The 23,303-nt window shown below is 73.1% G+C and overlaps 6 protein-coding genes across 10 annotated transcripts; all 6 read left to right on the forward strand.

The window, feature by feature from the left end:
• The first annotated feature begins 1,007 nt into the window (after positions 1-1,007).
• On the forward strand, positions 1,008-7,539 carry ZMYND15 (zinc finger MYND-type containing 15). 4 transcript variants are annotated; one of them, XM_069799664.1, is made up of 14 exons: positions 1,008-1,345; positions 1,541-1,895; positions 2,339-2,555; positions 2,675-2,824; positions 3,185-3,330; positions 3,647-3,796; positions 4,138-4,224; positions 4,755-4,871; positions 5,082-5,170; positions 5,638-5,739; positions 6,006-6,111; positions 6,268-6,326; positions 6,815-6,975; positions 7,314-7,539. In XM_069799664.1, exons 2-14 carry the CDS (start codon positions 1,541-1,543, stop codon positions 7,465-7,467), a joined length of 1,893 nt encoding a protein of 630 aa, XP_069655765.1. In that variant the 5' UTR covers positions 1,008-1,345; the 3' UTR covers positions 7,468-7,539. The 4 variants fall into 4 exon arrangements, with proteins under 4 accessions (XP_069655765.1, XP_069655768.1, XP_069655766.1 ...); XM_069799667.1 differs by lacking the exon at positions 6,815-6,975; XM_069799665.1 differs by lacking the exon at positions 6,268-6,326.
• A 925-nt stretch (positions 7,540-8,464) lies between these two features.
• Positions 8,465-11,320, forward strand: CLDN7 (claudin 7). The gene is made up of 4 exons (XM_069799671.1): positions 8,465-8,997; positions 10,171-10,335; positions 10,559-10,643; positions 10,851-11,320. The coding sequence occupies exons 1-4, from the start codon at positions 8,775-8,777 to the stop codon at positions 11,017-11,019; spliced, it is 642 nt and encodes a 213-aa protein (XP_069655772.1). The 5' UTR covers positions 8,465-8,774; the 3' UTR covers positions 11,020-11,320.
• Positions 11,321-11,380: 60 nt separating this feature from the next.
• ELP5 (elongator acetyltransferase complex subunit 5) lies at positions 11,381-13,509 on the forward strand. 2 transcript variants are annotated; one of them, XM_069799669.1, is made up of 7 exons: positions 11,381-11,539; positions 11,614-11,674; positions 11,755-11,835; positions 12,096-12,313; positions 12,699-12,877; positions 12,987-13,216; positions 13,302-13,509. In XM_069799669.1, the coding sequence occupies exons 1-7, from the start codon at positions 11,383-11,385 to the stop codon at positions 13,399-13,401; spliced, it is 1,026 nt and encodes a 341-aa protein (XP_069655770.1). In that variant the 5' UTR covers positions 11,381-11,382; the 3' UTR covers positions 13,402-13,509. The 2 variants fall into 2 exon arrangements, with proteins under 2 accessions (XP_069655770.1, XP_069655771.1); XM_069799670.1 differs by lacking the exon at positions 12,987-13,216.
• Positions 13,510-14,038: 529 nt separating this feature from the next.
• CTDNEP1 (CTD nuclear envelope phosphatase 1) lies at positions 14,039-17,371 on the forward strand. Its single transcript, XM_069799673.1, has 8 exons — positions 14,039-14,375; positions 15,106-15,172; positions 15,382-15,500; positions 15,636-15,707; positions 15,809-15,925; positions 16,243-16,354; positions 16,439-16,523; positions 16,966-17,371. The coding sequence occupies exons 1-8, from the start codon at positions 14,274-14,276 to the stop codon at positions 17,024-17,026; spliced, it is 735 nt and encodes a 244-aa protein (XP_069655774.1). The 5' UTR covers positions 14,039-14,273; the 3' UTR covers positions 17,027-17,371.
• Positions 17,372-18,174: 803 nt separating this feature from the next.
• Positions 18,175-19,481, forward strand: GABARAP (GABA type A receptor-associated protein). Its single transcript, XM_069799674.1, has 4 exons — positions 18,175-18,407; positions 18,802-18,880; positions 18,976-19,094; positions 19,333-19,481. The coding sequence occupies exons 1-4, from the start codon at positions 18,318-18,320 to the stop codon at positions 19,396-19,398; spliced, it is 354 nt and encodes a 117-aa protein (XP_069655775.1). The 5' UTR covers positions 18,175-18,317; the 3' UTR covers positions 19,399-19,481.
• Positions 19,482-19,633: 152 nt separating this feature from the next.
• On the forward strand, positions 19,634-23,089 carry PHF23 (PHD finger protein 23). Its single transcript, XM_069799675.1, has 5 exons — positions 19,634-19,745; positions 20,635-20,666; positions 20,927-21,019; positions 21,758-22,364; positions 22,575-23,089. The coding sequence occupies exons 1-5, from the start codon at positions 19,724-19,726 to the stop codon at positions 22,784-22,786; spliced, it is 966 nt and encodes a 321-aa protein (XP_069655776.1). The 5' UTR covers positions 19,634-19,723; the 3' UTR covers positions 22,787-23,089.
• The last annotated feature ends 214 nt before the right edge of the window (positions 23,090-23,303 follow it).

The raw sequence follows: 23,303 nt of genomic DNA on the forward strand, positions 1-23,303 counted from the left end.
TGGCCCACCCCCTCCCCAGTTGGAGCCTCCTGGGCACCAGTTCCTGGTTCCTCTTTTGCTGCTGGGTTGGGGGGGGGCGGGGGCGGCTGCTGGGGCGGGAGGGGGGGTGCGAGGGCCATCCAGGGGGCTGGGGGGAGCTGGGGGACTCTATGGGGCTGGGGGGTGGCTCTAGGGTGCTGGGGTCTGAGGACAGGGTCTGGGGGGGTCCCGGGGACTGATGTGGGGTGTTGGGGGTCTCTGGGGGGCGGTCGGGGGGGTCCCTCACCTGCGCACATGGTTGGGGCAGAGATCCACCCGCAGCACGTAGGGGGCCAGGGGGACCAGGTGCACGGTGGGGGGGGGCTTCCAAGGCCAGCGGTAGGTGCAGGTGCAGGCCCCTGCCGAGCCCCCCACGTTCCCCAGCGCTGGTGGGGAGGGGGGTGGGGGTCAGAGGGGGGCACCGGCCCGGGACACCCCCAGCCAGAGACACCCCCCCCCGCCCCCGCGATCCCCAAAGCCCCGGCACCCCCCCCCCGCTCCCATCTTTGTACGTCCTGTCACGGTTCCCCCCCCCCCGCCCCCGCTGCCCCGGGACCCACCCCCAGCGCCCCCCGCCCCGGTTCCCGGCCGGTCCCGGTGCCCCCTCGCCCCCCCCGGCCCCGGTACCTCCCCAGGGCAGCAGCAGCAGCAGCAGCCGCCGCCCCGGCCCCATGGCGCGGCCGCACCGGGGAGAACCGGGCAGAGGCGACACCGGCTGCCCCTCCCGGACGGGACGGGACCGCCCGCGGAGCCGCTCCGCCCCCCCCGCCCCCGCCGGGAACCCCCGGTCCGGCACCGGCACCCCCCGAGCCGGCGCCGGGACCTCCCGGCCGGGACCCTCCCCCCCCCCTTACCCCACCCCGGTCCAGCCCGGCCCCCCCGGGACACCGGCAGCCCCGAACCGGGACCCCGGACCGCCCCCCCCCCCACACCTCCGCCACCCCCTTTCGGTTTCCGTTTCGACTTCGGGGCCGGTGTCTTTCCCGGCAGCGTGACGTCACGCGCCGCCCGGCGGCCGCGTGCCGGCGCCGGGATTTCAGGGAGGGGCCGCCGGGGGAGTGGTGAGCGCGAGGGAGGGGCCCCCGTCACGGGCGTGACGTCACAGGGGCGGCTTTGGGCTTCGAGGGCGCAGCGTGCCCGCTGGCGTCACGGCGGTGGCGGCAGGGCGGGGCAGGGCGGGGCCGCCCAGGCCTGCGCCCCGCCCCGGGCTCCACCCCCCGCCGCGTTCCGGCCAATCAGCGCCGCCGTGGGGCGGGGCCGCGGTGACGTCACAGCGGCGCGGGAAAGCCCCGGCCGGTGTTTACCTTTGAATCCCCCAGGGCAGGAGGTGGCGGACGGGGGGGAGCGGGGGGTCCCGGGGGGTTTGGGGGAGTCGGGCCGGCCAAAGGGCGCTCGGGGGTGGCCGGTTGGGGGATGCGGGTTTGGAGGGGGCGTCGGGGGGGGCCGGGGCCGGGGGGATCTGGGGGTGCCGGGTCTGGGGGGACTCGGGGGCGCCCCCCCCCTGACCCGGTGCCCCCCCCAGATGGAGTTCCTGACGGGCTACCGGGCGGAGCTGCTGGAGCTGGTCTCGCTGGTGCTGGGCTGGCGCTGGGGGGCCGGGGGGACCCCCCCGAAGCCGGGGGCACTGCGGCGGCTGCCCCCCGAGCCGGGGCCCTGGGTGCTGCACGCACTGCCCAATGCCCGCCTGGGGGTGGCCCTGCCCGCGGGGGGGGCCCGGAGGTGGGAGGGGCCCTCTGGGGACCCCCGGGGACCCCTCTGCGGAGACACGGCCCTGACACTGCCCGACCTGCGCCGCACCCTCACCTTCATCAGCCTGGAGGAGGAGGAGGAGGAGGAGGAGGAGGAGGAGGAGGAGGGTGGCGGCGGAGGCCACCCGGGTAATGCCCCCCCCCGGGCAGGACCCCCAAACGTGACCCCCCAAACCCCAGACCCCAAAACTGGTCCCTGAGCTTGGCTGGGAGCCCCTGAACCCCCACCCCGGAGGGGCCTTCATCCCGTGGGACCCTGAACCTGAGCCCAAAGGGACCCCGAGATCCCCCCAAAACTGACCCCGGGCGTGACCCGGTGGGACCCCAAACTCAAGGCCACAGGGACCCTGAGTTCCCCCGGTGGGACCCCGATCCTGAGCCCAAGGGACCCCCAAACCCACCCGGGGGGGGCCCAAACCTCACCCTGACCTCACCCCATGGGGACCCTGACGCTGACCCCCAGCGGGACCCCGTGGGGCACCCGGGGTCCCCCCCCAGCCCCCAGGAACTCCGGCCCCTCCTGACCCCCCAGGGACCCTGAACCCCCCCCGACCCCCGTCCCCTGTCCCCAGGCCAGGTGCTGGTGGTGACGCGGGTGCTGCTGCTGACGGACGCCCGCGGGGCCCCCCTGGGCTTTGACTTCGAGCTGGGGTCCCCCCGCGCCCCTCCTGCGCCCCCCCCGGCCCGCCGGGCCCTGGCCCTGCTCTGCCGCGCCATGGGGTGCCCCATGGCCGGGGGCCCCCCCCGCCGCCCCCGACAGCTCGCCGTGGGGGATGCTGGCCTGCACACGTGAGTGACCCCCCCCGGCGCCTTTTGGGGCGCCCCCCCGTGTCAGCCCCCCTGCGGGACAGGCCACCTCTCGGAGCGTCCCCCCCGTGACGCCCCGTGCCCCTCTGTGCCCCCCCCAGTGCCCTGCAGCCGGCCGCCGCACGCCTGGGGGTGACGCTGGTGGGGACCCACCTGCGGGGCTGGGGGCCCCCCCCCACCCTCGGCACCCCCGCACTGCGCTCCCGCCTCTGCCACGCTTGTGGGGGGCTCGCCAGGACCCCGCTGCCATGGTAAGGGGGGGGGGGGCAAGGGGGGTGCACAGGTGGGGGGGGCATTGGGGGGGCATTGGGGTGCAGGGGGGCACCAGAGGGGAGGGGGGGGTCCCTGGGAGATGCAAAGGTGTGGGGGTGCATTGGGCTGCAGGGAGTGCTTTGGGGTGCGAGGGTATGCGGGGGGGGGGGGGGGGGGCCGGGGGGGTTCACAGGGGGTTCCAGCACTGACCCCCCCCCCTCCCAGCCCACAGTGCCGGGCTGTGCCACGCTGCTCCGAGGGTCACGTTGGGGCACAGAGGGGCTTGGGGGTGCCATGGGGTGCAGGGGGGTGCGGGGGGGGTTTAGGTGTGCAGGGGGGGTGCTGACGTCCCCCCCCAGCCCGCAGTGCCGGGCTGTGCTGTACTGCTCCGAGGGGTGCCGGGCGGCCGAGGCTCTCGGGGTGCACCGGGGCTGGTGCCGCCAGCTCGAGGGGTTCATGGGGCGCACAGCCGCCCTGGCACAGCTGCCCTTCACCTTCACTGCAGGTGGGGGGCCGGGGGGGGCGGGGGGCAAAGGCTGGGGGGAGGATGGGGGTTAGGGGTGCGATTGGGGGGGGTGGGGGTGCGGTTGGGAGGGTGCTGGGGGTGCAATGGGGTGCAGCGGGATGACGGGGGTTGCGGCAGGGCTGGGGGGGTGCAAGGGGGTGACGGGGGTTGCAGCAGGGCTGGGGGGTGCTGGGGATGCAGTGGGTGCTGCAGGGCACAGCAGGGTGCTGGGGGGGGTACCTGGGGTGCAACGGGGGGGCCGTGGGGTGCCGTGGGGTACTATGGGGTGCCATGGAGCGTCTGCCTGCCCCCCCAGAGGTGACGAGTGAGACCTTCGACAAGGAGCGGTTCCTGGGGGCGCGGGGGCTCACCCGGGGGGGCTGGGCCCACCTCAGCATGCTGGTGCGGGCCCCCGACTACGGCGTGGGGCTGGGGGGGGACTGCCACCCCCTCGGGACCCCCCACGGTGAGCGACTGCAGGGGGGACAGGTGGATCGGGGGGCTCTGGGAGGCAATGGGGGGTAATTGAGGGGCTCTGGGGGGTTCTGGGAGGCAATGGGGGGTGCTGAGAGGGTAAGTGGGGGGCTCAGGGGGTCTGGGGGCTTGGGGGAGCAATGGGGTGCACTGGAAGAGCACTGAGGAGATAATTGGGGGCTGGGGGGGATCTGAGGGTCTTGGAGGGGCACTTGGGGGGCATTGAGGACTCGGGGGTAATTGGGAGTTATTGGGGGGCTCTGGGAGGTATTGAGGGGCCCTGGGGGTGCTGGGATTAGGGGGGTCACTGATGCCCTGTGCCCCCCCTCCCAGACCTCCCCTTTGAGGGGCTGCAGCCAGCCGGGGAGGTGTCGCTGCCCCCCGCCCCCTCTGAGCCCCCCCCGCCCAACAGATTCTTCAGTGAGTGGGGGGGACGGGGGGGTGTTGGTGTGCAATGGGGCTTCGATGGGAGACATTGGGGTGCAGTGGGTGGGCGTTGGGGGTGCAATGAGGGATGCAGCAGGGGGTGCATTAGGCATTCGTTGGGGGGCACTGGGGGGGTCCTGGGGGTGCACAGGTTGCTCCAAGGGCTGTTGTGGTGGGCCGTGGGGTGGTGCAGGGTGCCAAGGGGAGCCGTGGGGTGCCTTGGGGGGCCGTGGGGTGGTGCGGGGTGCCAAGGGGGGCCATGGGGGGCCGTGGGGTTGTGCGGGGTGCCAAGGGGAGCCGTGGGGTGCCTTGGGGGGCCGTGGGGTGGTGCGGGGTGCCAAGGGGGGCCATGGGGGGCCGTGGGGTTGTGCGGGGTGCCAAGGGGGGCCGTGGGGTGCCTTGGGATGCCAGGGGCTGCAGCAGGGTGCAGTGTGGGGTGCCAGGGGGGCCGTGGGGGGCCATGGGGTACTGAGGGGTTCCGTGGGGTGCTGTGGGGTGCAGCAGGATGCCTGACCCCCCCCCAGGCTCCTGGCAGCAGTACTACGCCTGGCGGGGGCTGCCCCTCAGCTCCCCCCTGGCTGCGCTGCTCTCCTACCCCCTGAGCCTCTACTACATCGTCACCAGCCTCGTGCCCCAGCACTGTAAGTGGGGTCTGGGGGGGCTTGACTGGGGAGGCTGGGGGCACTGGGGGGCTGGGCAAGGGTGACCCGGGGGGTCAGGGGTGCCCCTGCAGGGCCAGGTCATCCCCCTGCTAATGGGGGTCCTGTGTGGGGGTCCTCATTTGAGAAGCCCTTTGCGGGGGTGCCCCCCTCTTTGGGGGTCCCCACTGAGGGTCCCTTGGGGTCCCCCAGTCCCGGAGCTGAACATCCTGAGGAAGCGCTCGCTGCGGGTCCAGGTGGAGGAGAGCGGCCAGGAGCTGCAGCTGGTCGGGCTCTTCTGGGTGCGTACTGGGAGAACCAGCAGGGACTGGGAGAGACTGGGAACACTGGGAGAGACTGAGGGCACTGGGAGAGACTGGAAGGGACTGGGAAAGACTGGGAGCACTGGGAGAGACTGGGGGCACTAGGAACACTGGGAAGGACTGGGATAGAAAGACTGGGAGCGACTGAGGGCATTGGGAACAGTAGGAGGGATTGGGAGGACTGGGAGAGACTGGGAAAGCCTGGGAGCACTGGGAGAGACTGAAGGCATTGGGTACAGTAGGAGAGACCGGGAGGACTGGGAGGGACCCGGGGAACTGGGAGGGACTGGGGGCACTGGGAGCTGCAGCTGGTCAGGCTCTTCTGGGTAGATACTGGGGGGACTGGGAGTGCTGGGATAGGTGGGCAGAAGGTGCCAGGGTCTGTCAGAGGGGCTGGGGGGGCTCAGAGGGGGGTCGGGGGTCTGACACTCGCCCCCGCGCCCCAGGAGCTGTCAGTGCTGCTGCCCCATGTCTCCCTGGAGCTGCTGTTCCTGGGGGGCTCCGTGCCCCCACCCATGGACGGGCGGCGATTCCTGCTGCACCACACGGTGGGGGGGGGGGTCATGGGGGCCGGGGGGGGGGGGGGGGCACGTGGATGCGGAGACCTGAGGGGTTGTAGGGGTGAGTGGGTGGGGGGTGTGGTGGGGGTGAATGGGTGGGTGGTGTCATGGGGGGACATAAGGACATGGGTGCACACGAACACTTTGAGGGGGGGCAGTTGGGGGCACTGGGGGTTGTTGGGGGGCAGTCAGGGGGGCCAAGGGGGCCATGATGCCCAGCCGAGGGGGTGCCTGACACCCCCACCCCCCCGCAGGAGGTACAGGAGCTGCTCCCAGGGACCCCCCCAAAGGCGGGGGGGCCCCGGGGGGTGCAGGTGGTGTTCAGCACCCGCCCCGGCCCCCGCCCCGACCTCGTCATTGGTGAGTGGGGACACAGTGGGGGGTGGGGGGCATGGGAGACAGTGGGGTCCAGGGCGGCGAGGAGGTCATTGGGGGGTGTGGAGGGTGTGGGGGGCACCTGGGGGGCAGGTGGGGGTGAGCTGGGGTCACAGGGGGTCTCTGGGTGCCCCCCCCCAGGGTTCAACCCCGGCTTCGCCCTGAAGGAGTCATGGCTCAGCGCCCTCCCCCGCCTGCAGGTTAGACCCCAGGACCTCAATACCCCCGCCCCGGACCCCCCTGGGAACCCAATGACTCCCTGGGGACCGCCCTAACACTCCTGGGGATGCCCTTAATACCCTCCATGACCCCAATACCCCCCCCAGACCCTCCCAGGGAACCCAATGACTCCCTGGGGACCCCCTTAAGACCCCCCAGGACCCTAATACCCCACTCCTCCCCCAGGAAACCCAATGACCCCCTAACACCCCTGGAACCCCCCCCTAATAACTAACACCCTGGGCCGCCGCAGTAACCCCTTGGGGACCCCCCTAACCCCCCCCAGGGTCTCCAAACAATGCCCCCCAGGACCCCTTTATCCCCTTAATACACCCCAGGAACCCCCAATAACCCCCAAGGAGCCCCCTGATCCCCCCCCCCCAGCACCCCAGGGCCCCGGGGTGGGGGGGACCCCCGATGGGGGACAGGGCAGTCCCAGACGTGGGGTGTCTCCCCCCCGCCCCCCCAGGCGCAGCGGGTGCCGGCGTACTTTGCGGAGGGGGGGGAGTACGGCTGCGCGGTGGCCAGGGCAGCTGTGGGGGCAGCCACGGGGGGGGGCACCGGCCCCCCCCTCCTCAACCCCTTCCGCTGCCCCTTCCGCCAGCCCGGCCTGGACAACGCCCTGCCCTGGTGAGCCCGACCCCTGACCCCTGACCTGACCCTGACACCCGACCTGGCCTTTGACACAGCCCTGGACCCTGACCCCAGCCTCTGACCCCACGTTGACCCTTGACCTGACCTCTGAACCCCGAGTCAACCTTTGATCTGACCCTCCACCCTGACAGACCCGACCTTTGACCAAGCCTTTGACCCTGACCCCAAGCACTGACCTGACCTCTGACCCTAGCACCTGACCCCGAGCCAAACGCCGACCCTGACCCCTCCTTGACCCCCACCCGCTAGCCCTGACCTCTGACCCCACCCCAGCTCCACCCTGACCCCGGCTGACCTCTGCCCTCCAACCCCAGGTACGCCAATGCCTTCATCTTCCAGCTGCTCTACAAGGGGGGGGCGGGGGGGGCCCGTGTCCCCCTGGCAGCGGCCGCCCCCCCCCGCTCGCCCCCCGCCAGCCCCCCCCGCGAGCGCCGCCGCAACAAGTGCCCCCCCCGCCGCCGCCGCTGACCAGGGAGCGCCGGGGTCGTTAGCGGGGGCCACTGATTAATAGGGGGGGTGTCACACAATAAACGCGTGTTTGACCAACAGGCAGAGCCTCCAGGAGCCCCCCCAATAGCCCCCAATGCCTGTGGCCCCCCCGTCCCCCCCCCAGCCGGCCCTGGGCCAACACGGCCGCTCCCCCTCCCCCGGGACCCCCGTCTCCTGCCCCATGGCGGGGTCTGCGTCCAGGGTCCGGGGGGGGGGACCCAGGATGGGCGTGTGGCCCCCCCTGGGGCGGTCAGGGACAGGCAGGTGGGGACAGACAGACGGGCAGGGACAGACAGACAGGCAGGGACAGGCAGGGACAGACGGATGGGCAGGGACAGGCAGGCAGGTGGGGACAAGCAGGCAGGTGGGGACAGAGCGACGGGCAGGGACAGACGGACAGGTGGGGACAGACGGATGGGCAGGGACGGGCAAGGACAGACGGACAGGTGGGGATGGACGGGCAGGCAGGTGGGGACAGAGGGACGGGCAGGGACAGACGGACCCCGGACCCTCGCTCGCCCCACACCTAAACCCCCCCCCCCCCCAACCCCGTCTTGTCCCCGTTGCCGTCCCCGCCCCGGTGACGTCACCCGCCCCGGTGACGTCATCGACACCCCCCCACCCCCACGTCACCCGCCCCGCCCCCCGGGGACCCGGCCCCCATATACAGGTGCGCGCACCTGCCCGGCCCCGACCGAGCGGGGGGGTCGCTGCTGCGGCGCCTATAGGGGCCCATAGGGGGTCCCTGCTGCTCGCGGGGTCTCTCTGGGGGGTCTCTATTGGCGTCTCTAGGGGGTCCCTGCTGCTCGCGGGGTCTCTACAGCCTCCCTGCCTCTGCAGGGGCTCTACAGGGTCTCTGCTCCCTGCGGGGGTCTATAGTCTCGCTGCCGCCTGCCTCTCTATACTGTTCTTGTCTGCTGTGCCCGGAGGGTCGCTCCGGGGTCTCCGCTGCTGCTGCTGCTGCTGCTGCTGCGGACTCTGTAGGGTCTCTGTCGGGGGTCTCTAGGCTACGGGGTCTCTAGAGGCTCGCTGTCGGGGGTCTCTCGGCTATAGGGTCTCTGCAGGCTCGCTGTCGGGGGTCTCTAGGCTATAGGGTCTCTGTAGGCTCGCCGTAGGGTCTCTCTAGGCTCTCCTTAGGCCGCCTACAGCCTCTCCTGTCTATCGGGCCTCCGCAGGGCTTCTCCGGGCTCTTCCCCGGCTCCCTGTCGGGCACCTGTAAGGCCCCCGGTCCATAGGGTCCTCCCAGGGGCGTCGACCCCCGTCCCCGTCCCGCAGGTGCCGGGGTGATGGCGCACGGGGGGCTGCAGGTGCTGGGGCTGGTGCTGTCGCTGGCGGGGTGGGGGGCGTTGGTGGCGGCCGCGGTGCTGCCGCAGTGGCAGATGTCCTCCTTCGCCGGGGACACCATCATCACGGCGGTGGTCACCTACCAGGGGCTGTGGATGAGCTGCGCCAGCCAGAGCACCGGCCAGCTCCAGTGCAAGAGCTACGACTCCATCCTCGCCCTGCCCGGTGAGGGGGGGGGGTGTTCTGGGGGGTGATGGGGTGCGGGGGGGAGTCCCTGGGGGTGCAGGGGTCCAGGGCGTGTCAGTAATGGGGAGGGTGGGAGGAGGTTGGGGACGGTCGCAGCAGGTCATGACCCCAAAATGGGGAACCCAGGCGTCTGGGAGCTGCCATGGGGGGGGGGGTGTCTGCCCCCGCCCTCCCAGAACTGGGGGGGACCCCCGACCCCCCTGCCCAGCCTGGGGGGTCCCTGCCGCTGTAGCCGAACAACCAGCCAAGGCGGTGGGGGGAGGGGCCACCTCCCGGATGCATGGGTCCCCTTGGGACAGGTGGGGGGTCCCTGGGGGTGGGGGCAGGGGCGGGGGTCACCCCCACTCCCACCGCGCGACCACAGGGGTCAGTGGGGTCACCTGGACGCCTGGGCCCCCCCGGGATGCTGGGACGCCGGGGTTCTCCCAGCCTTGGGACCCCCCCAGGGGGGACCCAGGTATCTGGCTTGGGGGGGGGGGGGGCTGAAATCTGCCCCCCCCCCCCCCCCCCCCCCCCCCCCGCGCGGGGACCCAGGCATCGGTGCCCTCGCTGCCCCCCCCCAGGGGAACCCAGGTGTCCGGGTGCTGCCCTCAGTTTCGCTGAAACTCCCGTCCTGGGGGGGGCCCCTGAGTCACGAGCAGGAGCAGCCGTTGGGGTGTGGCAGGGTGCCCCCCCCAAGGGATGGGTACAAAGTCCCCCCCCGCCCCAGGGTGGTGCCGGGGAACCCGAGCATCCGGGTCACCCCAACGTGACCTACGGTCACCCCCCCGGGGGACCCAGGCGTCCAGGGGAGGGAGGGGACCCAGGGGTCCGGGGGACCCCCACTTCACCCCCTGGTACCTGGGGACGCCCCAGTGTCCCCCGCTGCGCTGGCAGGGACCCAAAACCCGGGGTGTCCCTGCCTGTCCCCTGCCCGTCCCTCCTGCCTTTCCCTGCCTGTGGAAAGGTCAAAGTCTAAACCTGGGGACAGGCAGGGGCCATAAACCTGTAACCCCCCCAGCCCCCCCCCCCCCCCGTGCCCTCCCTGCCCAGGTCCTCTCTGGGCTTAAGGGCAGCAGGATGGGGGGGGGGGGGGGCTAGTGCTGGAGGGCTCTGACCTCCTGTGACCCCCTGACCCCCCCGACCCCCTCTGTGACACCCCCCCCCCCCCAGGGTACATCCAGGTGACGCGGGCGCTGATGGTGGTGGCGGGGGTGCTGGGCCCCCTGGCCATGGGGGTAGCGGTGATGGGGATGAAGTGCACCCGCTGTGGAGGGGACGACCCCCGGCGCAAGGCCGGCATGGCGGCTGCTGGTGGCGGCCTCTTCCTCCTGTCCGGTGAGCAGCACCCTCAAGAGCTCTCCCCCATTTTGGGGCTCCCCCCCCCCCGCTTTGGGGACCCCATATCCCCATTTTGGGGTCCCTGTCCCCTATTGGGGACCCCACATGCCTGTTTCAGGGGTCTCTACCTGCTATTGGGGATCCCCCCTGCCCCACCACCCCGGTTCGGGGTGGGGGGGGCTCAGGGGGCTCACAGGGTGCCCCCCCCCTCCCCCCCCAGGGCTGGCAGGGCTGATCGCCTGCTCCTGGTACGGCCACCGCATCGTCACCAACTTCTACGACCCCACGGTCCCCGTCAACTACAAGTGAGGGGGGGTTGGGGGGGTGGGGGCTATGGGGCAGGGTTTGGGGGGCTGTGGGACTGGGAGGGGTCTGGGGGGGGCTGTGGGGCAGGTCTGGGTGGCTGTGGGGAGGGTTTGGGGGGCTGTGGGCAGGTGTGGGGGGGCTTTGTGGGTGCAGGGGGCTGTGGGGAGGGTTTGCGGGTCCCTCACCCCCATTTGTCCCCCCCTCAGGTTTGAGTTTGGCACGGCCATCTTCATGGGCTGGGGGGGGGCTGCCCTGGCCCTGCTGGGGGGGGCGATGCTGGCCTGCTCCTGCCCCCGGCGTGGGGGGCACGGCCGGGCCTACCCCCGCAGCAAGGCCGCCAGCCCCCAGCCCCCCAGCAACCGCGAGTACGTCTGAGGGGTCTCCGTGCTGGAGCCCCCCCCCGAGCCCCCATCCCCCCTGCGGGGTCCTCTCCCAAGCTTGGGAGCATCTCCCCCCCCACACTCTGGGGACCCCAAATACTGTGGGGTGCCCCTCCACTTAGGGGCAGGGAGCCCCCCCAAGCTGGCGTTGAGGGCCCCCAAGTTTCAGGATACCCCCTCGGGGGGGGTGGGGGTTGGGGGTCTCCGCAGGCTCCTCGTGAATAGTTTTGTATGAAATAAATTTTTTTTGTGTGTTTTAACTCTTTTCTGGCCGAGTTGGGTTCACGGGGCCCCCCCCCACCCGCGAAGGGACCACCCCCACCCGCCCCCAAACGCACTCACCCTCTCCTCTCCCAACATGGCGGCGCCCTTTGCCGTACGCTGGCGTCATCGGGAGGCGCCCCCCGAACGTGGCGGCGCCCGTCGCCGTACGGCGACGTCATCGGGAGGCGCCGGCTCGGCGATGCTGGAGGCGCTGGTGGCGGGCGGCGCGGAGGGGCTGGTGCTCGTGCGAGGTGGGGGGGCGGCGGGGGGCTGGGTTGGGGGGTGTGTGGGGTGCCGGGGGGCTCACCCATGTCCCCCCCGCCAGACAACGCCGCCTGCGAGGGTCGCAGCCTCCTCCGGGCCTTCGTCACCGCCGCCGTGCAGAGGTGGGGGGCTTAAGGGGGGGGCTGGGGGAAGGGGGGCTGGGGGGCTCAGACGCCCCCCCCCGCTCACCCCTACCCCCCAGGGCCGAGCGCGTCCTCGTCGTCCTCTTCGACGTCCCCCGGGAGCAGTTCGAGGCCGGGCTGAGCCCCTCAGTGAAGGAGCAGTGAGTGCGACCCCCCCACAGACCCCCCCTCCATGGACACCCAGTGGACCCCCAGAGAGCCCCCCATGGTCCCCTGTGGGCACACTATGGACTCCCACGTCCCCCCAGAGACTCCCCCGGGCACCTGTGGCCCCCCGTGATGCCCCGTACCCCCCCTGCAGGCACCTATGGATCCCCATAGCATCCCCTCAGCCCCCTGTAGCCCCCCCCATAGCCCCTCCCTAGCCCCCCCCAGCTCCCCTGACCCCCCCCCTTTCCAGGCTCCTGTACCGCGATGGCTTCACGGACCCCCTGGGCTGGAGTGGGCCGGACCCTGACCTGCGGGCGGGCGATTTCGGGGGGCTGCTAGCGGGGGGGCTCCCCCCGGGGGGGCCCTTGACGCTGGTGCTGGACTCGCTCAGCTGGCTGCTGCTGCGCCTGCCTCCCCCCCGCCTCTGCCAGGCCCTGGGGGCTCTGCTGGGGGGGGCCCCCGGCTCCGGTCAGGACATCTGGGGTCCCTTGGGGTGGGGGGTGGGGGGGGGAGCCCTGACACTGGGGTCCCCGTAGGGTTGGGGTGTGGGGGTGCCCCCACTTGGGGATGGGGGTAAAGGGGGTAGCTCAGGCACTGGGGTCCCCAGGGGGTAGGGGGGCAGAGGGGCACCCCTAGATTGGGGTATGGGGGGGTCCAGGCATTGGGGTCCTCATCGCCTTGGGCCATGAGTGCCACCCCAATTGGGGTTTGGGGTGCAGGGGGGGCCCCAACTGGGGTGTGGGGTGCAGGGGGGGCCCGGATACCAGGGTGCCCATAGGGTTGGGGTGCAGGGGGTCCTCTGGATCGGTGCGTGGGCCCCCCCCCCGGACGCCTGTGCCCCCCTGCCCCCCAGCCCGCCCCTCCCGCCTGCTGGCGCTGCTGCACGAGGACCTGCACCCCCCCGGGCTGCTGCAGGCGCTGGGGGCCCTGGCCAGCACCCAGCTCATCCTCGGGGGGGCCCCCCCTGGCCCGGGCACCCTCCGACTCGCCAGTGTGCTCAGCCGCCCCCGCAGGGGGGGGGTCAGGCAGAAGGTGGGTGTGGGGGGGTGGGGGCACCCACGCAGTCACGGTGGGTCACAGTGCCCCCAGTCGGGGTGCCCCTGGCCCCCCCCAAACCTCTTCCGCCCCCCCCCCCCCCCAGGACGAGAGCTTCACCTTCCTGCCTGATGGCTCCCTGCGCTCTCTGGGGGTGCCCACCCCCCCGCCGGAGGAGGAGAGGAGACCTGCCCCTGCGGCCCGGACTCCTGGGTCCCCCAGGGATTCAGGGGGCTGGGCCCCCTCCCACCCCCTCACCTTCCGCCTGCAGCTGTCTGCGGCTGAGCGGGCAGCACGGGCAGCTGTGCCCCCCCCGTACCAGCTCAGCCCCCCTAAGTGAGTCGGGGGGGAGAACCCCAGTCTGCTCCCAGTCCAGGCTCCCAGTCAAGACCGGTCTCCCCAGTAACCCGCTCCCCTCCAGGAGATCGACCCTCCTCCGGACACCCGGGACCATGGCCTGTGCCCTGGAATCCCCCGAGGACGAGGACCCCGAGGACCCCGACGACGACCTGGACGTGTGACACGCCCCCCCCCCCCCGGTTTATTGTAGGACCTATGTAAACCCAGGGGGTTACTGTAGGACCTACGTAAACTTTGGGACCCCCAATAAAGCTGTCGCATCTCCCCCACCTCCGTGTGGTCACTTGGGGGGGGTCCCTTTTAGGGGGGACACCCCAATTCGGCGTGGGGAGGGGGCCCGGAGGCTGGGGCGTGTCCCCCGGGGGGGGGACACGACCCCGATTACAGGGAGGGGGGAAACAGGGACCCGGGGCTGGCGCTGGAAGGGGAGGCCACGCCCCTGCCTAGACTGCACACGCTCGTGGCCACGCCCCCGAGGGAATTCCCTGTCTCCGCCACGCCCCTATATTCCCGGAGGCCGCGCCCCCTCCCTCCCCTCGGCGGAGGCCACGCCCCCGGCCGCCGCGCAGGCGCGGCAGCCCCCCCTCCTCTCGCGGCCGGCCTTGGCGCCGCGCCCGCGCCCCGGAAGTGCTCGGCCGGAAGTGACCCCGGCGGCGGCGAGAGCGGCGGGAGGGGCCGGGCGGGAGCGCGATGGCGGCGGCCGGGGGCGCCCGCCGGTAACGGCCGAGCTCGCCCGACCCGCCGCGGCCGGGGACCGCCGGGGGCCCTTCCCCGGGACCGCCTCCCCCGCGCCTCCGGCGCCGCCGCCGCCCCCTTCTCTGGGCCTCCGGGGCCGCCGCTACTGCCGGGGCCGCCGCTACCTCCGGAGCCGCCTCCCCCGCGCCGCCTTCCCCCGGGCCGGCGGCCGCAGCGGGGCCGGAGGTCCCGGGGCCGGCCCGGGGCTGGGGCCGCCGCCGCCCCCGGCGCGGGGGGCGCGAAGCTGGCGGAGCTGGGCCGGGCGGGGGGCGGCGGCGGCGGCGGGGCCGGTGCCGGGATGATGCGGACCCAGTGCCTGCTGGGGCTCCGCACCTTCGTGGCCTTCGCCACCAAACTCTGGAGCTTCCTTCTCTACATGCTGCGCCGGCAGGTCCGCACCGTGAGTACCGGGAGCGGGGGGCCGCACCGTGAGTACCGGTGGAGGGAGGCGGGGGGGACGGGCGGGTGCCGGCTGTACCGGGACTTTGCGGGGGGCCAGGCCCGGTTGTGGGGGTTCCCGGTCCCCCCACTTCCTCCGGGGCCGGGGGCTTCCACATCCATCTGGGCAGTAGGGCTGGTTGGCGGGGGGGGGGGCTCTGTCCGTGCCTCAGTTTCCCCAACGGAGCCCCCCATCTCTCCGGCTTGAGGGACGCTAGGGGGGTTCCCAGCCGGTGGGGGACAGTGCGTCTGGGCTCCTCCACGTCCCCAAAGTGGGGGCACGGTGGGTGACTGCAGCCACCCTGGGTCCCTCGAGGGTTTGGGGGGGGCGTTAGGGGGGGACCCAGACATCTGGGCGGGGGGGGGTGGGGGCGCTGATGAGGAGCAGCAGGTGAGAGGTTTAATTTAGCCCCGGGGGGGGGGGATGCCGGCCCCCCCCGGGGCTCAGTGCCAGGGGCCACCGTCCCGTGCCCGGCAGTGACGGCAGAGGGGACGCTGCCAGGATGTGGTGATGGGGGGGCGGACACCGGGGTTCTATTCTGGGCATTGGGGGGGGCGGGATGCTCCGTTACGGCCTGGCTGCCCTGCCCCACGGTGCTGGGGGGTCGGGAGGGGGATCTGGGGGCTGTGTGTGTCCCCCCCACTGCGGGCGTCCCTCGCAGATGTGACCGTCCCTTTCTCCCTCCCGGCAGGTGATCCAATACCAGACGGTGCGATACGACGTACTGCCCCTCTCCCCCGTCTCCCGCAACCGCCTCAGTAAGTCTGGGGGGGTCCCCGTGGGGTGTGGGGAGCCCCCAAACTGGGGGGGGGCTGTGGGGTGGAGCAGGGAGAACCCCAAAATGGGGGAGGTTCTGAGGAGGAAGGAGAGAAACAGACACGGTGTGTTGGGGTTCAGAGGTGTTAATGGGGACCCCCCCCCAATTGGGCGGACCCTCTGACTCCCCTTGCCTCCCCCTGCCCTCCAGACCAGGTGAAGAGGAAGATCCTCGTCTTGGACCTGGACGAGACCCTGATCCACTCGCACCATGACGGCGTGCTGCGGCCCACCGTGCGCCCGGGGACCCCCCCGGACTTCATCCTCAAGGTCAGGGGGGACGCGGGGGTCCCCAGGGGCAGAGTTTGGGGGTCCTAGGTGCTGGGGTACAGCTGAGGCTCCCGCAGCCCGAGGCAGGGGGTGTCGGGGTCCCACTGACACACACCCCACCCCATCCCCCGCCAGGTCGTCATCGACAAACACCCCGTCCGGTTCTTCGTGCACAAGCGGCCCCATGTGGATTTCTTCCTGGAGGTGGTGAGTGCCCCGCCCCCCGCCCTGCCCTGGGGACCCCTCCCCGGCCCTGCCCTCCCCGCCCTGCCCCTCCCTGGCAGACCCTGGCGCTGACCCGCCCGCAGGTGAGCCAGTGGTACGAGCTGGTGGTGTTCACGGCCAGCATGGAGATCTACGGCTGCGCCGTGGCCGACAAGCTGGACAACAACCGCAGCATCCTCAACCGGCGCTACTACCGGCAGGTGGGCGGGGCCCGGGGCAGGGCTTGACCGATGGGGTGGAGTCTCAAGGGGTGGGGCCAGTGGGTGGGGTTAGGGCGGGGTGAGCCCTGGGGATGGAGTAGCCTGGGGCTGGGTGAAATGGCTGGGGGGGGGGGGCAAGCCGCTGATGGGGGCGGGGCTTCCTGGGGTGGAGCCACTTGGTGGGGGGCGGGGCCAGGTCAGGAGGGCAGAGCTGCTGCTGGGACAGGGCTGAGCACTGTGGTGGCGGCTGCTGTGTGGCCAGCCGGTGGGCGTGGCTGGCCGAGGGGCGTGGCCTGACCCGGCCCCCCACCCCCCAGCACTGCACGCTGGAGCTGGGCAGCTACATCAAGGACCTGTCGGTGGTGCACAGCGACCTCTCCAGCATCGTCATCCTCGACAACTCCCCCGGCGCCTACCGCAGCCACCCAGGTACGGCCTCCCCGGCCCCTGGGACCCCACGCCCTCTGCCCCAGAGCCCCCCCAGCCCCTCACCCCCCCCTCCTCTGCCCCCAGATAATGCCATCCCCATCAAGTCCTGGTTCAGCGACCCCAGCGACACGGCCTTGCTCAACCTGCTGCCCATGCTGGATGCCTTGAGGTGAGACCCTGGGGGGCAGAGCATGGTCGGGAGGGCACAGCAGGGTCTGGGGGCTGTGCTGGGGGGGGCAGAGCATGGTTGGGGGTGGACTGAGGGCCAGAGCAAGATGTGGGGGGGCACAGTGGGGTTTGGGGGGTATCCTAGGGGGGAGAGAGGGGGGGTCTGGGGAGTGTCCTGAGTGGCACAGCAGGTCTGGGGGGGGGGCACAGGGAGGCCCAGGCGCTGTCCTGGTGGGGCTCAGCTTGATCAGGGAGAACACAGTGGAGCCCAGGGGCGTTCCTGAGGGGCTCTCGGCGGGGCGCAGGGGGGTGCCCTGGACGGGGTGTGGGGGGGGTGGGCGGTGGGTTGTGGGACCCTGAGCAATCTTGATGTTGGGGTCTGTGCTGGTTTGGGGGTACTAGCGAGGCATTTGGGGGTCTCATGCTGCTCTGACCCCTCCCAGGTTCACAGCCGATGTCCGCTCCGTCCTGAGCCGCAACCTGCACCAGCACCGGCTGTGGTGACAGCAGCCCTGCCCCTCCCTGTCACCATCACCCCCACCGCCGCAGGGACGGGGACCCACCGGCCCCCCCCATGAGGGACAGAGCCCACGCCGTGGGGACCCCCCGGGGACTGTGCCAGCACTGTGGGGACCCCCTGTCCCCCCCCCCCACGAGGGATGGACTATGTGCCAGGGGGGAACACATGAAGCTTCTCCCCTCAGCTGGTGGGGGGAAGCATGGAGCCACCTGCCCCAACTTCAGTGCTGGGGGGGCGCGGGGGCTGCCCCCCCACCGGACGGATGGATGGACACGGACAGACGGGTGCTGCCGGCCCCGCCCTCTTGTTTTTAAAAGACCTCGGTCCCACCTGCGGCGTCTCTGCCCTCTCTGTGTTTCGGGGTCCCTCTGTGTGTGTCCCCCAGCCCCACGGTGGGGGTATGTGTGTGGGGGGTGTCTCTGCGTCCCCCCTGCATTCTCCCCCAACACTGCTGCTGCCTGGGGGGCTCCCCCGGACGCCTGGGTGCCCTTTGCCTTTCCCGGGGTCCCCCATGTGCCCCCCCCCCCCTCCAGGCGCGGTGGTTTCGTCCGTGTCTGCTCCCCGCCCCCTTGGGGTGGTTCCGTCCGCATGCCAGCGCTGGCTCCGCCCTTTTGCCCCTGGCCACGCCTCCTCCTGCCGTCGCGGTCGGCGGTCACGTGGTGTCACTGTTTACCTCGCGACCCCGCCCGCCACGTGACTCACCCCCCCATGCGGTGACGTCAGTCACATGGTGGCGCAGCACTGCCGCGGATCCTTCCGCGCCGCCACCGCCCGGTTCCTTCCGCTCCCCCGCAGGTTCCACCCCGTTACCGGGGCTCGGCCCGTTCCTGTTCCAACCACCCCCCCCTCCCCCGCCGCCAGCCTCCCCATTGCGCAACCGCCGTTGATGGGGGCGAGGGGTCTACGCCGTTTCCGTACCGACGGAGGGTCCAGAGCGGCGAGCAATGTGACCCGTGCGCATGCGCCACGCCGCCTGCGCGGGCCCTGCGCCGAGCGCGCGGGCGCTACGCCGTCTGCGCGGGCGCTACGCCGAGTACGCAGGCGCGGCCGCCCCCTTCCCCGTCGCCGCGGGGCGGCGGCCTCTACGCCGATGGCGTGGCGCGCGCGCGCGCTGCGCTGTTGGCGTGGCGGCGGGGGCGGGGCCGCACCGGGAAGCGGGGGAGGGGCCGTATCCGTGCGCCGCGCACGCACCCTCCGGTCCCGACCCGGTCCCGGTCCCGGTCCCGGCCCCGACCAGGCCCAGGCCCCGGCCCCGGTCCCGGTCCCGACCCGGCCATGAAGTTCCTGTACAAGGAGGAGCACCCGTTCGAGAAGCGCCGCTGCGAGGGCGAGAAGATCCGCAAGAAGTACCCGGACCGCGTCCCGGTGAGGGCGGGGGACCCCCCGGGACACTCCCCGCGGCACCCCGGGACCCCCCGGAACCGCTTGGGGAGCCCGCCGGGACCCCCCGCTCCGAGGCACCCAGGCGTCCGGGCGCAGCGCCCCCCCCCACCCGTGACAATACCTCCTCCCTTCTCATTGCACCTGGGGGACCCCCCCGACAGCCGACAGCCCCCCGCCTCGAGACAACCGCCCACCCCAGGGCGTCCGGGACCCCCTTGGGGACCCCCCCAGAACCCCTCCCAGAGCCGCTCCCCGCCCCCGTCCCCCTTCCCCATCGCTCCCCCCCGGCCAGGGCTGACCCGGGGGGTCCCTGCGGGGCCGCACCCCTCCATGCTGGGGGGGTCCCGTACCCATCTCCCCCCCCCTCCCCGCACAGGTCATCGTGGAGAAGGCGCCAAAGGCCCGAATCGGAGACCTGGACAAGAAGAAGTACCTGGTGCCCTCGGACCTGACAGGTGGGAGGGGCAGGAGGGGGGCTTGGGGGGGGCGGCTGGGGCGGGGGGGGGGTGTCCCTTGGTCCCCCCCTCACCGTACCCCCCCCCCCCCGCAGTGGGCCAGTTTTACTTCCTGATCCGGAAGCGGATCCACCTGCGGGCGGAGGACGCGCTCTTCTTCTTCGTCAACAACGTCATCCCCCCCACCAGCGCCACCATGGGCCAGCTCTACCAGGTGGGGGGGGGCGGGGGGAGCCGGGGGGGGGGGGCGGACGTGTGGGCTGGGTGGGGGGGAGTGGGGCACCCCACGGACTCGGCTGGGGTCCCTTGGGTGCCCCGTGGAGCTAAAGGCGGGGGGGGGAGGGGGGGCTGGTACCTGTGCGGGGGGGGGGGTATACGTGCTGGGGGGGACGACTGTGCCCGGGACACTCCTGACCTCCCTCCCGTGCCCCCCCCCCCCCCCCCCCCCGCAGGAGCACCACGAGGAGGATTTCTTCCTGTACATCGCCTACAGCGACGAGAGCGTCTACGGGGCCTGAGCCCCCTCCGGCCCCCCCCCGCCGCCCCCCCCGGCCCCCCGCGGCCCCGTGGCTTCGGCCTCAATAAACGCGACGGAGCCGCCGAGCGGCCTCGGGACTCCTTTGTGCGGGGGCGGGGGGGCGGGACTACAACTCCCGGCGAGCCCCGCGCCGGAAGGGAGGGCGTGGGTTGGGGAGAGGGGAGGGGCTTGCGCATGCGTGGGGCGGTGAGGGGCGGGGCCCGGTGGGCGGGGGCGGGGCGGGGCGGGGGCGGTGCGGAGCGAGGCGGCACCGGACGGGAGCGACGGACGGAGCCGGGGCCCGACCCCGCCGCGGGGCCGCCGCCATGGCCGAGCCCGGCCCCGAAGGTACCGGCGCCGGGGGCAGCGGGGGGGGGGCGGGCGGACGGACGGACGGACCAGAGCACCGGCGGTAGCGAAGGGGGGCCGGGATCGGGAGCACCGGGAATGCCGGCATGGGGGTGGGGGGGGGCACGAGGGGGGAGCGGGAGCGTTGAGAGTGCCGGCACCGGGGGGAACCGGAGCACAGGGGGTGCCAGCACAGGGGGAGGGGGGCAGCGGGACCACCGGTACCGTTGTGGGGGGGACACACGAGGGGGCAGCGGGAGTGCCGGTACCGGGGGGGGGGGTGGAGCTGGAGCACCCGGGCTGCCGGTAGCGGGGCGGGGGAGCCGGAGCACCGAGAGTGTCGGCACCAGCGGGTTACCGGGGCTGGGGGGGGGGGGTCGGGAGCCCCGGCACTGGTTGGGAAGGGGGGGGGGGGCAGCAGCCGGAGCGGCGGGGGAGAACCGGGACACCGGGAGTGCCGGCACCGGCGGGGGGGGGCGGTCCTCCCGGGGGAAAGCGTGGCCGGGAGCGCGATCTCGGGACTGGGCGGGGGGGGGGGCGTTGTGGAGTATCAGGACCAGCACCGGGGACTCGGGGCCCCGGGGCGCACGCTGGTGGGGGGATGGGGACTGGAACGTGCCCCGGGGGGGGGGGGGGCGGCGGGGGAGGAGAACCCGGGGGGGAGGTGGGGGGTGCTCCGGGACCAGCGTGACCGGGAGGCGGCGGCAACGTGGGGGGGGAACGGTCCCGGCACCGGGGCGGCCGCGCCCTGAGCTCTCGGTACAGGGGGACGCTTCCGGGGAGGGGGGGGGGGACACGACACCGCTCCGGGAGCGGGGCCGGGACCCCCCCACCCCCCCGCTACCCCCGCCCCGGGGCCCGCCGTGACCCCCCCCTCCCCCCTCCACAGACCCGCTCCCGAGCCTGAAGGCGGAGACGCAGGTGAGGGGGGAGGGGAGCGGGGGGGGGGGGGGGCGGCGGCGACCGGGCATTACAGGGGGGAGGGGGATCCCCGTGGCCCGGGAGCCTCCCCGGAGGCTGCCCCCCCCCCCCCCCCCGCGGAGGCCCGGGCAGGCGGGAGCGGTGGCCGGCTCCTCCCGCCGGGCCTTAACCCCCGCCGCGCCGCAGGGCCGGTAGTGGGGGGGGGGTGGTGGTGGTGGTGTCCCGGTGCTGACGGCCCCCCCCCCACCCGGTGCCCGCAGCCCCCCGAGAAGCGCCGCCGGACGATCGAGGACTTCAACAAGTTCTGCAGCTTCGTCCTCGCCTACGCCGGGTACATCCCGGCGGCTGCCGAGGTGAGACCCGGGAGGGGGGCACCGGAGGGTGGGGGGGTAGCGGGGGTCGCGGGGGGGGACCCGGGGCCGGCGCCGCTCCTCGCCCGGGGCCTCCCGCTCCGCCAGACCCGGCCCACCCCCCACGGCGGGCCCCCCCCCGCCCCGGCCCCATCTTGCCTCGGCGCCTACAGCTCCCGGCGTGCCCCGCGCGGGCCCGCCCCTCCCCGCCGCGGAGGATGCCGGGAATTGGAGTCGGCATCCCCCGGGACTACGAGTCCCGGCGTGCCCCGCGCGGGGCCGCCATTTTGGGGCGGGCGGTGCTGGTGGTGGGTGACGGGAGATGGAGTCCGGGGAAGGGGGGGGTGTTGGGGCAGCTCCTGGGATGGGGGCAGTTTGGGATGCCCCCCCCCCCCCCCCAAGATGGGGGTGTTGGGGGACAAAGGGTTTGGGGCAGCCCCCTAGGACTGGTAGGGAGATGAGGAGGTCATGGGGGGGAGGTTGGGGCACCCCCAGGGATGGGGGTCTTGGGGGGGGGGGGGGGCGCCTCAGGACCACCCCCCCACACCCCCCGGGACAGCAGCGATAGGGGGCTTTGGGGGCAGCCCCCCATGATGGCGGGGGGCTCGGGCACCCCCAGGAAACGGGGGTGACAAGGGGGTTCAGGGCAGACCCCCGTGACAGAGGAGCGCAATGCTGGGGCGGGGGGGGTGTCCCGTGTGTCGTGGTCCCCCTCCCCTAATCCCCTCCCTCGCCCCCCAGGAGAGCGGCTGGCCGTCGTCGGGGCCCAGCTCCCCGCTGGGGCCGGGCCGGGCAGAGGGGGGGGAGGGCTGGGGCTCAGCCCCTGCCGCCCTGCGCACCATCGAGACCTTCGTCCGCAAGGCCAAGTCCTCCAAGAAGCGGGGTCTGGGGCGCCTGGCCCCCCCCGAGAGCGCCCTGCTGGACAAGATGCGCCTGAAGGACTCCCTCTTCGACCTGCCGCCCCCCCCCGGCGCCCCCCCCGCGCCCCCCCGGCGGCGGGAGCGGCGCAGCCGGCGGGGGGACCCGGGGGGACCCCGGGGGGGCCGGGGGGAGCCCCGGTCCCGCATCAAGAAGAGCAAGAAGCGGCGGTGGAAGAAGGGGGAGCGGGAGGGGGCCAAGGCCTCCCCCAGCGAGACGGACTCGGAGGAGGAGCCCGCCTCCCCCCCGCCCCCCCCGCCGCCCCCCGAGGCGGGGGCCGAGCCCCGGGAAGCGGGGGGGGGCAAGCTGGGGGCGGGGGGGGGGGCCAAGGAGGGCGGCAGCACCGAGACCAGCCGGGACGGGGACGGGGACGGCAGCTCCAGCGAGGGCGAGATGCGGGTGATGGACGAGGACATCATGGTGGAGTCGGGTGAGCGGGGGGGGCCCACGCCCTCACTTCCCCCCCCCCCCCCCCCCCAAGCCCCTGGTACCCCCCCAGCATCCCTCCCCGTTCCCCCACCACCACGGGACCACACCAAGCAGGGTGATCCAGGGCCGGGTCTGGGGTCCCCCCGACCCTTCCCTTTCAGGGTTCCCCCCCGACCCCCCCCCAATTTTGTTGTGTGTGTCCCCCCCCCAGGCGACGACTCCTGGGACCTGATCACCTGCTACTGCCAGAAGCCCTTCGCGGGGCGGCCGATGATCGAGTGCAGCCAGTGCGGGACCTGGATCCACCTCTCCTGTGCCAAGGTCAAGAAGAACAACGTCCCCGACGTCTTCTACTGCCAGAAGTGCAGGGAGGGGCCCCGCCGCGCCCCCCCCGCCGCCCCCCGACCCGGGGGGGACGCCTAGCGACCCCCGACCCGGGGGGGTGAGGCGCGCGCACACACACACACCCCCCACCCCCCGTCCCCGTCCCCATCCACACAGACGGGGGGGGGGAGGGGTGTTGGGGGGAGCCTCAGGGATGGGACTCAGGAGGTTTGGGGGTCCCTCACCCCCGGGGTTGGGGGGGGAGCGTGGGGGTCACTAACCCCAGGCCACAAGGTTTGGGGGAGCCTCATCCCCCCAGATGGGAGGGCGGTGGGGGGACCCCTCTGGGACAGGGAGGGTTAGTGGTCCCGTAACCCAGGTCACGAGGTTTTGGGGAGCCTCACGTGTGTGTGTGTGTGTGTCCCGAGGACAGGGGGAATTTGGGGGGGCCCTCACCCAGGCCACACGGTTTTAGGGGAGCCTTGCTGCCCCCCCCCCAAGACAGGGGAGATTTTGGGGGACGACCCTTATCCTGCTGGGGTCCTGGGACTCAGGAGATTTGGGGATCCCTCTCCCCAGACCACGAAGTTTGCGGGGACCCTCACCCTGCCCCCCC

The sequence above is a fragment of the Haliaeetus albicilla genome, chromosome 13 (assembly GCF_947461875.1).
Source record: "Haliaeetus albicilla chromosome 13, bHalAlb1.1, whole genome shotgun sequence".
Classification (NCBI taxonomy): Eukaryota; Metazoa; Chordata; class Aves; order Accipitriformes; family Accipitridae; genus Haliaeetus; species Haliaeetus albicilla.

Bases quoted from the DNA above. Each gene is read 5' to 3' on its own strand.
- PHF23 (XM_069799675.1), top strand. From the start codon at position 19,724: ATGGCCGAGCCCGGCCCCGAAG. The intron at 20,667-20,926 runs GTGAGGGGGGAG...CGGTGCCCGCAG, and splicing joins GCCTGAAGGCGGAGACGCAG to CCCCCCGAGAAGCGCCGCCG. The intron at 22,365-22,574 runs GTGAGCGGGGGG...TCCCCCCCCCAG, and splicing joins GGACATCATGGTGGAGTCGG to GCGACGACTCCTGGGACCTG.
- GABARAP (XM_069799674.1), top strand. From the start codon at position 18,318: ATGAAGTTCCTGTACAAGGAGGAGCACCCGTTCGAGAAGCGCCGCTGC. The intron at 18,408-18,801 runs GTGAGGGCGGGG...CTCCCCGCACAG, and splicing joins AGTACCCGGACCGCGTCCCG to GTCATCGTGGAGAAGGCGCC. The intron at 19,095-19,332 runs GTGGGGGGGGGC...CCCCCCCCGCAG, and splicing joins CCATGGGCCAGCTCTACCAG to GAGCACCACGAGGAGGATTT.
- ELP5 (XM_069799669.1), top strand. From the start codon at position 11,383: ATGGCGGCGCCCTTTGCCGTACGCTGGCGTCATCGGGAGGCGCCCCCC. The intron at 12,314-12,698 runs GTCAGGACATCT...CCTGCCCCCCAG, and splicing joins GGGGGGGGCCCCCGGCTCCG to CCCGCCCCTCCCGCCTGCTG. The intron at 12,878-12,986 runs GTGGGTGTGGGG...CCCCCCCCCCAG, and splicing joins GGGGGGGGGTCAGGCAGAAG to GACGAGAGCTTCACCTTCCT.
- CTDNEP1 (XM_069799673.1), top strand. From the start codon at position 14,274: ATGATGCGGACCCAGTGCCTGCTGGGGCTCCGCACCTTCGTGGCCTTC. The intron at 15,501-15,635 runs GTCAGGGGGGAC...ATCCCCCGCCAG, and splicing joins CCCCGGACTTCATCCTCAAG to GTCGTCATCGACAAACACCC. The intron at 16,524-16,965 runs GTGAGACCCTGG...GACCCCTCCCAG, and splicing joins CCCATGCTGGATGCCTTGAG to GTTCACAGCCGATGTCCGCT.
- ZMYND15 (XM_069799664.1), top strand. From the start codon at position 1,541: ATGGAGTTCCTGACGGGCTACCGGGCGGAGCTGCTGGAGCTGGTCTCG. The intron at 3,331-3,646 runs GTGGGGGGCCGG...CTGCCCCCCCAG, and splicing joins GCCCTTCACCTTCACTGCAG to AGGTGACGAGTGAGACCTTC. The intron at 6,112-6,267 runs GTGAGTGGGGAC...GCCCCCCCCCAG, and splicing joins CCGCCCCGACCTCGTCATTG to GGTTCAACCCCGGCTTCGCC.
- CLDN7 (XM_069799671.1), top strand. From the start codon at position 8,775: ATGGCGCACGGGGGGCTGCAGGTGCTGGGGCTGGTGCTGTCGCTGGCG. The intron at 8,998-10,170 runs GTGAGGGGGGGG...CCCCCCCCCCAG, and splicing joins CTCCATCCTCGCCCTGCCCG to GGTACATCCAGGTGACGCGG. The intron at 10,336-10,558 runs GTGAGCAGCACC...CTCCCCCCCCAG, and splicing joins CGGCCTCTTCCTCCTGTCCG to GGCTGGCAGGGCTGATCGCC.